Source organism: Grammomys surdaster, unplaced genomic scaffold, assembly GCF_004785775.1.
Source record: "Grammomys surdaster isolate TR1022 unplaced genomic scaffold, NIH_TR_1.0 213, whole genome shotgun sequence".
Taxonomy (NCBI): domain Eukaryota; kingdom Metazoa; phylum Chordata; class Mammalia; order Rodentia; family Muridae; genus Grammomys; species Grammomys surdaster.
Window position 1 is genome coordinate 10,447,499 of NW_021604658.1, and position 10,612 is coordinate 10,458,110.

Below are 10,612 nucleotides of genomic sequence, written 5' to 3' on the forward strand. Positions count from 1 at the left end.
TTTGCTGTGTCAGAGCAATTTTGGAACAACTGTGTCTGTCTACACAGCATACCACTACCTGTAAATGAGGTTACACCCAACATATCGGAATGGACTGTATCTCATACTTTTTCTTTTCAGCTTATTTCTCATTTAAACTACATTCTCAGGAGTTACTAATGGCAACAACAAAGAGAATCTGACTGTTGTTGAGTAATACCTTTGCTGAAACTTCAATATTAGTAGCCTTAGAGAAAGTTGGGTTTTTCTTTTTTGTTTGTTTTGTTTTTGTTTTTTAACACAGGATTTCTCTGTGTAGCTCTGGCTGTCCTGAACTTACTTTATAGACTAGGCTAGTCTCAAACATAGAGATAGACCTGCATCTGCCTCTCACGTGCTAAGATTAAAGGTGTATGCCACTACTGCCTTACTAGAAAGCTGTTTTTTAAGTTTAATCTCTCTTAATACAGATTTTGTTTATTAATGGTATGTCTTATATTATTAGGTTGGTAAGTATGAAGAGCAAACATTAAAACTATTATTTTATGGCCTTTGTCTATAAAAACATTAGGAGGAATGTGTTGTAGTGCATAGTTTAGTTTTATGATTTGGAAGGGCATTTGTAATGATGCACTTGAAATATGTATTTTTTAGAAATGCTTTGAACGTAGTGAAGAATGACTTAATAGCAAAAGTGGATGAGTTGACCTGTGAGAAGGATGTGCTGCAGGGAGAGCTGGAGGCTGTGAAGCAAGCCAAGCTGAAACTAGAGGAAAAGAACAGAGAACTGGAGGAGGAGCTCAGGAAGTAAGTCTCAACAGTTGTTGGAAGCCAGGCTGTCCAGCTTTGGACATTACAGCATAAGGCTGCCATCTACTTGTATGGGGCTGTGATCATAGCTACCTTGGGACACACTCCTGCTCTGAACTAAATACCTTGCCAGGGTGCCACAAAAATTATAAATATAATTTTATAGACTGAGACCTGCATGAAGCACATTCAAACCAGGAATGGCCAAGAGCTACCTGAACAAAGTAATGGGTCTCAGTCATTTGCCTCTGCTATGAGCTGGCCTCTGTTTACCAGTCTCTTAACCAAAAAGTCCTGTTTTATGTTTTGTTCTTTTTCTTTTCTTTTTCCTATCCATCTTGGTGTCAAAAGTTATAACTGTAGGCTGGGAGATGGCTCAGCAGTTAAGAGCACTTCCTTGCTTGCTCTTCCAGTGGACCAGAGATCACCCACACTAGGTAGTTCTCAATTGCCTTTAACTCCAGCTTCCAGCTTCAGGACATCTACATCCTTTTTTGACGTTTTCTAGCATACACTCATGTGCGCTGACACACACACACATACACACACACACGGATAAAAAACAAAAGCAAAATAACCCTTAGGGGCTCAGTGTTTTAAGAGCACTTGCTGCTTTTCCAGAGGGCATAATAAGTTCAATCTCTAACATCCACATTAGTTATCTCACAACTGCCTGGTGCGGACATACTGCCTGGCGTACACTCAAGTGATCACACACAAATATAAACAGCATAAACAAAAAACCTTTGATCTTCAATTTAAAACAATGAATTGTTTTCCTTTATCTATGTAGCTTACCTTTGTTATTGCTTTCTGTTCTTGAGATAGTCTTATATGACTCAGACTGACTTCTAAGTCACTGAGTGTAGCAGAGGATGGCTTTGAACTCCTGTCCTCTGTCTTCAGCCCAAGAAGAGATAACATTTTTCCAAGTTGAAGGCAGCAGTCTGCTACCCTTTGGGCAAAAGAAAAGTAATCTTTTAGTGGTAAATAAAACTGTTTACCTATTCTTTCATTATCTTTGAAGATGAGTTCAATTGTAATAACGTTTTTTTTGTTTTTATTTTTTTCCCCACTAGAGCTCGTGCAGAAGCTGAAGATGCAAGGCAAAAAGCAAAAGACGACGATGATGTAAGTTTATGATTGGAGACAGTTTTTCTTACAGCTTTTTGACATTTTGAGAGTACCTTAACTAATATTTAGTATTATATTTACATAAACAAATTATAAATAAATTATTTAAAAACTATAAGATAGATAGATAGATAGATAGATAGATAGATAGATAGATAGATAGATAGAAAATAAAAGATAGATAAATAGATTTTTTTAAAAGAAGACATGGTTCTGGGTCATGAATAAGCTGGCCCATATTTCCATATGGTATCCACATGATGTATTTTCTAGTGCTATATGTTCACTTTTTCTCAGGGGTTCAGTGCTCTGACCTGTGTTAGCATGCTATTATTTCTGATTTTTATATTGTTTTGTTAGGTAGCCCAGACAGGCCACACACACATTAATTAATTAATTTTATTGGTTTTGCCTGCCTGTTTGTGTGCCACATTGCCTGTTCCTTAAGTAATAAAACTATTAATTGAATTATTTAGGTGGGCTTGCAAGATGGTTCAGCATGTAAAGGTGCTTTTTACCAAGCTTGATGACCTGAGTTCAATCCCCAGGACCACACAGTAGAAAGAGAAAACAGACTCTCACTAGTTGTCTTCTGGCCTCCACATGGGTGTTTTGTAATATGTGCATCCAGACACATACATAAATATGTATTGTTTATTTAAGTAAAAAATAATTTCTTCATGTACATGTGTACACATTCTAATTATCACCTTTTCTCAGACAACAATCAGTCACCTGAAAAAAAGAGTCTCACTTGAGTGATTGTCTTCATTGGACATAACTATAAGGGAATGTCTTAATTGCCAGTTGATAAAGGAGATCCAAGCTATTATGGGTGGCACCATCCCTATGCAGATGATTCTGGGCGCTATAAGAAAGCTTACCAAACATGGGCAAGAGAACATGCCAGCAAGTAGCATTGCTCCATGGTGTCTGCTTCAACTTCTACTTAGGTTTCTGCTTTGAATTCCCTTGATGGACTCTGACCTGGAAGTATAAGCTAAATTAAATCTTTTCCTCCCGAGTTACTTCTGGTCACTGTTTTATCAATGCACAGGAAAGAAACTAGGACACACACACACACACAGTTGACCTCCTGAAGAGCTTAGAATAGTGTATCAAGTTTATATAAATGGCAGCTAAGTTTTTTTGTTCTTTCCCCAAAATGTGCACTATTTTTTCTTTCTGAAACAATCATACTTTGTAGCCTCCACTTGTCTTGAAACTTACAATGTAGCTTCAAACTCACAGAGATCTCCCTGCTTCTGTCTGCTGAGTGCTGAGATTAAAGGCCTACACCCTCATACCCAGCATCATAATATTCTCTCTCACCTTCTCCCTCTCCCTCTCCTCTCCTCTACACACATGCACACACACACACACACACACACACACACACACACACACACACACATTTCTGTTTTCGCATATACCAGAACAGGAAATCAGATCCTATTACAGATGATTGTGAGCCACTTAGTGGTTGCTGAGAATTGAACTCAGGACTTCTGAAAGGTCAGCTAGTGCTCTTAACCACTGAGCCATCTTTCTAGCCCTGAATCATGATTTTTTTAATAAAATATTAAAATAATGTTTGTATTTGGAAATTAAATTTTCTACTTCTGTATTATTCTTACAAAGTATGGTTTTGGTTTTTTTTTTTTTTCATACTACCTTTTGGCTCAGTGCTCGAGCATGCTTGAGCCCCTGGTTCAATCCCTCATATCACAGAGACACTATATTCCATCTTAGAGACTTGATGTTTTTACTTAATAGTATAGTTTGAGATTCACTTGTGTTGTAATAACTGGTGTAGTTTATTTTTATCATCCCATTATGTGAATATGCTATAGTTTTTCTGTTTTCTTGTTAATGGATATTTAAAGTAGGTATTTCATCTTTTACTTACAGCAAACAATGCTGTTGTTAAAAGCGTTATAGTAAACTAGGTGTGGTGATGATTGCTTGTAATCCCAGCATATAAAAAGACCGAGGTAGGAGGATGGCACATTTAGGCTGTGTGTGGATAGATCAGTTGTACTAGCCTGGATTACATAGTGAGATCTGTCTAAAACAAGACAAGACAAGAGACAAGACAAAAGACAAGACAATACAAGACAAAAAAAACCCAGCCAGGTATAATGTTGTACCCCTTTAATTCCAGCACTCAACACAGGAGGATTTCTGTGACTTTGAAGCCAGTCTGTTCTACATAGGCAGTTCCAAGTCAGCCAGGGCTATGCAGTAAGAACTTGTCTTAACACCAATAACCCCCAACCCAAAAGAAAACAAAGAAACAACAATAACAACAAAACTCAGAACATGATATTACAAGCCTTCTGGAATGGAGACTTGTGGATTTGGGGGTGGGGTGTTTTGTTGTTGTTGTTGTTTTGTTTTGGTTTTGTTGTGTTTTTTTTCCAGAATATATACCTAGTCATGAATGGTATTACTGTGTTGCAGAGTTCAGACCTTTTGTTGTTGTTTACTTTTTTGCTTTTTGACACAGGATTTCTTTGTAGCCTTGGTTATCTGACAACTAGCTCTGTAGACCAGGCTGGCCTCAAAACCTACTTCTGCCTCCCTAGCCCAGGTATTAAAGGCCTGTGCAGCCTTCACTACAACCTACCACCCAGCAGAATTCAGGACTTCTGTTAGTTGTGGATGACTTTTGTTTGAAGAGATGAGCTAAATTCTGAGGCAGGAGGACAAAGTAGAAAGACTGCTAAGGTCTGAGAGAAGCTTCTGTCTCATTGTTCCAAGATTTCAGTGTTGATCTAAAATATACATGCTTCTCTAAATAAAGCAAAGCCCTATTATTAAATCTACCTACTTCTTCAGAAGAAAGCTGAGAAATCAGCAGGAGAAGAAAGATAACTTGGGCATACTTTTTGGAGACATGCTTTCTGTACGTCTATCTTCCAAGTTCATATCCTATTCTTTAGCAATAATTCTGACTTAATCTTTTGTTTCTACTGGTGGTTTTTGTTTGTTTGTCTGTTCATTTGTTTGTTTTTACTGTTATAGTTAGGTTCTTTTGTTTTGTTTTGTTTGTTTGTTTTTGAGACAGGGTTTCTCTGTGTAGCCCTGCCTGTCCTGGAACTCACTCTGTAGACCAGGCTGGCCTCGGACTCAGAAATCCACCTGCTTCTGCCTCCCAAGTGCTGGGATTAAAGGCGTGCACCACCACTGCCCTGCAATGGCCTCACTTTTCTAAGTGCTGGGTTATAGGTATTTAGTATCTTACCTAGCTTCAAATGTTGTTTTAAGAAAAAATAAGAAAATGATGCCACATGGAAATAATTGAAGCAGAAAGTAATCTTAATGACTAGAAAGATGTGAATGGAAGCTGAAGGAATTATAATTAATGATAATCTGAAATGTTTAGAAAAACAAAAAAGCCGGGTGATGGTACCCTTTTAATTCCAGCACTTGGGAGGCAGAGGCATGTGGATTTCTGAGTTCGAGGCCAGCCTGGTCTATAGAGTGAGTTCCAGGACAGGCAGGGCTCAGCATGCCCTAACCAGTGAGCCTCCAGTCAATTAGAGACCCTGTGTCCAAGGAGCTGGAAGGGTTCCTAAGGACGATTCCTGGGGTTGTCTGTCTTCCAGCTCCCACAGGGCATGTGAACCTTCACATATGTAAAAAAGATTTTTTTAAAAAAATTTCTTTATCCACTGTATCTACGTATGAACAGACATACTAGACCAGAGATGAAATAAGAAGTAACGAGACCTAATTACGATGGCTTTCTTTTGAGTATAACCCTGTCACTGTCTGCTATCTCTACAGGTGTATGTGCTTTTGTGCAGCACACTGGAGGTCTTATGTAGTTTGCTAACCTCTTTCTTCCTGTTTTGGTTTTCCTATTGATTACTGAGATCCTGTAGTCATCCCCTAGGCTAGAAACACTGGTCTCTACTACTAACCTTGAAAGGAACAAAATGGCCAGAATGAATAAGCCAGCTGGGAAATCAGGTTCCCAGCAAGGCAGACCGTACAAGCTGGTATGTATTTTAAACAGTGAAAGAGGACAAGGCAGGTGTCAAGGGTTAGGAGATGGGCATGAAGGTAACAATCAGCTTTTCCATAAGACTCCATGGCGTGAAATACATGCTATCGGTCCTTAGAGGACAGATGCCACGACTCTATGAACTTCTGTATGTTCCCCAATTAGTCAGAAGGATGGATAACTTTCCAATTTTTGTTTTTTGTTTTTTTGTTTTGTTTTTCGAGACAGGGTTTCTCTGTGTAGCCTTGGCTGTCCTGGAACTCACTCTGTAGACCAGGCTGGCCTAAAACTCAGAAATCCACCTGCCTCTGCCTCCCAAGTGCTGGGATTAAAGGCGTGCGCCACCACTGCCTGGCTATAGTTAGGTTTTTTAACAACTAGACAATTGGTTCACTATGTTGCCTCATAGATATGTATATGGATTGATAGTTTGAGATAAATGAACCTATTTTGGAATTAATTGTAAGTGTTTGCTGAATATCAAAGACCATCAATTTTAAATGTTAAAATAATGTTTTGAAGTAAAATTTATGAGAGCACATTAAATCTATTTATTACAACTATAATTTTAATAATTCTTTTACATGTTCAAATAGTAATGTTTATATTTAGAAATTAAATTGCCTGCTTCTTTCCAGTCATACATAAAAATTCGAGTGTCTGATTTTATTTTATAAGGACATTTTAAAGTCATTGAGTTAGAAATAAAGAAATGCTTAAAAACTTCAGATTTGGTTTAAGTGTGAGTCTTAACAGCAAATCACATGTAAACTCTCAGTGTGATTTGCCATCCTCCTATTATAGAGCGACATTCCTACAGCCCAGAGGAAGCGGTTTACCAGAGTAGAAATGGCCCGAGTTCTCATGGAGAGAAACCAGTACAAAGAGAGGCTGATGGAGCTTCAAGAAGCTGTACGATGGACAGAGATGATCCGGTCTGTATGAGAAGTGCTCTGATGTCTCCTACTGTTTCATTAGATGCATGTGTTCCTTCGTTATGCATGCCTGAGGGTTTACTACGAGAAACTTTTTCATTAGCATTTAGATTAATAACACAACAAGATCAGGGATGTCCCACAGCCTAGGTGTCTTGAGATAGTATAGGACTTTGGGAGATAATCTCATAAATTTGTAAGAGATAATTGTTGTTACTTAGGGATAATGGTCTTTTTTTTTTTTTGAGGAAATAATATTCTTTCTCAATGTCAGTTTCACATACAGTATATGAAAAATATATTTATCTTCCTATTTAAATATACTTATAAAGTATCTTCCTATTAAATATACTTATTTGACTGTCCCTCCTGTTCTCTTCATGCAAAATATATTTTCCTTTGGCATCTTTTAGTCAATCAGATCTTTGTTTTTATCATTAATATGTTTTAGTGGTTCCTATTCATGGATTTAAGTGCCAGTGTGTGCATACAATGCAGTACAGCCTCCTGTATCACTCCTGTATCACTGGATCTGCATCAGATCAGATCCAGCCTCCTGTAGTCACTCTCAATACCTGCTAATGTCTAGTAATCACGCTTTGCAGCCAAGCTGATTTCCTTTTTAAACTCTCCCTTTTGAGAGGATACATAGTTATCTTTTATTGGCTCTTAAATCTCAGTGTTGCCATCTAGTGGTCATGGTCTCAGTAAGTGTTCCCTCCTTGAATTCAGAAACTGCTATTGAAAAGTTTGTCAACTGACTTTCCATTAATTTACTCATATTCTTGAGTTTGGATTATCATATCAGATTTATTCATTGTTTCAGTTTGTAAACCTAGCCTCCAGCCCTTACCTCCTCATAGGTACATCATTTTTACCACCACTCACTTATTAAGTGGCCTGCCAGAGCAGTATAGTTGCAAGGTTTTTTGTAAAAGTTTAGAGTGCAGATAGAAGAAACCTTAAGGTAAGAACAGGAATTTATAAGGCAGTATTTCAGTGAGGGAGCTAGAGTATATCTTTTTAATTTTTTTCTTGCTTTGATATTATTTGTCATTTTATTCTTTGAGAGAACATCTTCTTCCAAACTGACTCTAAACTTGCAATCCTTCCACCTGAGTCCCTGAGTGCTGAGATTAGAGTTCTGTTCTGTTACACTCAGTCTGCATGCTTTAGTGTTGTTTGTCAGAGCCCTGCTTTTGTTGTCTAGCCACTTGAAAGATGAAGACAAGCGGAATTCTTGAAACCAAGAGTTCAGGGCTCGTGTGAGCAGCAGAGTGACTCCTTGTTTCTTAATAACAACAGTAACAAGTAAGGGGGAAACCTTAAATATCAACATTGAGATTTATTAGCCATTTGTCTAACACAGGAATGCTCTGACAAGAGTTTTAGCTCTTTAAGAAGGTCTAGTATTCTATCTAAGCAGGGTTCTACTTAGCAGGCTGTCTCATGAAAGGTCAGAGCAACTGCTTGCTAAATGAGTTAATATGAGCTAACTTGGTTCGCTCTCTTCTGTCTATTTTGTGACTTTTCTAGAACACCTATCCATTAATGTGTTTGTTTGTTTAGGGCTTCACGAGAAAATCCAGCTATGCAAGAAAAAAAAAGATCAAGCATCTGGCAATTGTGAGTATAGAAGGGCTGGAATCAGAGGTGATACTCAGAGACAAGAACATTATACTGACTTTTCCCAGTTGGGAGGAAATAGCTAAACTGAAATTCTTCTCTTTAATATACAGCATGCCAACTCGGTAAGGCTGTGCTTCAGGACCCAAAGTAGGCTATCGTAAGCTGCACTGTGTTGGTTATGGATTTGGTGGAATCTTGTGCTGATTTACATAAAACCATGGGGAATTATTTGTAAAATTGACAGTTACATGAATCCCCATCAAAGAGATGATGAGAAATCTAGTATTTGTACTGCTCGGTTAGTCTTGTGTGTATTAAAATCAATTATGTTTGTACCAAAAGTACTGTGTGTTTATTGAAGTTAAAACTTACCCTTTTAGGATTAATCTGTTTACTGGAAGCATAAATGCTTTAAAACTATGCACATGAAAATAGTTTCTTAAGTTGAGCTTAGAAAATTCATGTTATGAGTTAACTTGTGATGTGTGTTCCCAGTGTAGCAGAACTTTATGCGTTGCACACTAAGCTCTGGCTGTCATAACAGTCATCCCCCTGCTGCTCACTGACCAATTGTGACCTTGTCCTACATAGGACCTAACTAGCCAAGGAGCCTTTGTATCGTACTTGTTTAGTAGAAGCTTTCTGTATGCAAGAGCATCTCTTTCATTATGGAACTTGCTTATACCTGGCATTCTAAGCAATAGTTACTTTCCCCTAAATGCCCAGGTTTGGATGTGACTGACTGCTAAGGCTGTAGCATAACTATAAAACTGGTTTTGCTAATAATGTCTAACTCAATGCCTTGTAAAGTTTTGACATTTTCTTGATCATAAAAATTTATGGGAAATTGGGGCTTGGTTTTCACAGTGAATGTAATAGACATATCTATGGGTTTTGTTTGTTTGCTTCTTTTATTTTGTTAGTTTCAGCCGACTTTTTAGCTCTTCAAGTAATGCAACAAAGAAACCTGAACCCCCTGTTAATCTGAAGTATAATGCCCCCACCTCTCATGTGACTCCCTCCGTGAAGAAAAGGAGCAGCACTTTATCTCAGCTCCCTGGTGATAAGTCCAAGGCATTTGATTTCCTTAGTGAGGAGTAAGTATTCCAAACAAGCGCACAGAGTGCTAGAACCTGTCACCCTTACTAACGCCTCAGTAATTCAGATAACTCAAAAGAGACTGTAGCCAGACATAATAGCTTATGTTAATCCTCAGGGTACTGATACAGGAGAACCATCACTAGTTCATTGCCAGCCTGGTCTGTATAGACAGTTTAAGGCTAGCATCAGCTACATACATAAACCCTGCCTTAAGAACAAAGGGGACTATTTTGTGTGTTGGGGTTATGGATAGAAGTGGGAATTAAAAAAAAAGGATGGGGTTCTATAGTGCAGATGGATGCTTTTAAGTAAATTACCTGTAGAACTTAGCAATGTAATTCTAAACCTGTGAAAGCTGAGGCAGGAGGATTGTAATTTTGAGGTCATCCTGGGCCAAAGAGTGAGACTTTGCCCCAAAGTGAGTGAGTGAATGGATGAATGAATGAATGAATGAATGGATGGATGAATGAATGAATGGCTTGTAGCCAGGATTTCTTATGAAAATTGCACTTCAGGACTAGTGAGCTGGCTCAGCAGGTAAGGGTGCTGCCAACCTTAATAAACTGAGATCCATTCCTAGGACTATATGTTGGAAGGAGAATGTACTCTTCTGGCCTCTGATGACACCAGGCATGCACGTGGTACACAGCTATCCATGCAGGCAAAACACTCAAAACACAGAAAGTTAAAATAATTAAATCTAAATTAAAAAAAAATGAAAAGAAGGTGTAGAATCTAAAAGTTGAACTTAATCACTTTCCACAATAGCATTAGAAAATTCTCCATATGTGTTAAGAAAAGGAAGATCCCAAATTACTTCAGAAGTTTATGCTTTTAAAAAATATAACATCTGAAACTTCATAGGTTTGATGACTAATAATTCAGTTTAATACAACATGCTGCCTATTCCCTGTTGAAGGCTTGTTTCACAAACATGGAAAAATCAGCTTTGGTATAATCCTCTGCGTGTGTGTGTGTGTGTGTGTGTGTGTGTGTGTGTGTGTGTGTGTGT

General features: G+C 38.1%; 1 protein-coding gene across 5 annotated transcripts in view; it reads left to right on the forward strand.

The window, feature by feature from the left end:
• Positions 1 to 10,612, forward strand: part of Spag9 (sperm associated antigen 9) — a 125,752-nt gene that overhangs the window by 81,492 nt on the left and 33,648 nt on the right. For all 5 annotated transcript variants that reach the window (XM_028772386.1, XM_028772387.1, XM_028772389.1 and 2 more), the window contains 5 exons: positions 634 to 786; positions 1,869 to 1,920; positions 6,740 to 6,870; positions 8,440 to 8,496; positions 9,423 to 9,596. In XM_028772386.1, coding sequence (XP_028628219.1) covers positions 634 to 786; positions 1,869 to 1,920; positions 6,740 to 6,870; positions 8,440 to 8,496; positions 9,423 to 9,596 — 567 coding nt within the window. The remainder of the gene's footprint in view (positions 1 to 633; positions 787 to 1,868; positions 1,921 to 6,739; positions 6,871 to 8,439; positions 8,497 to 9,422; positions 9,597 to 10,612) is intronic.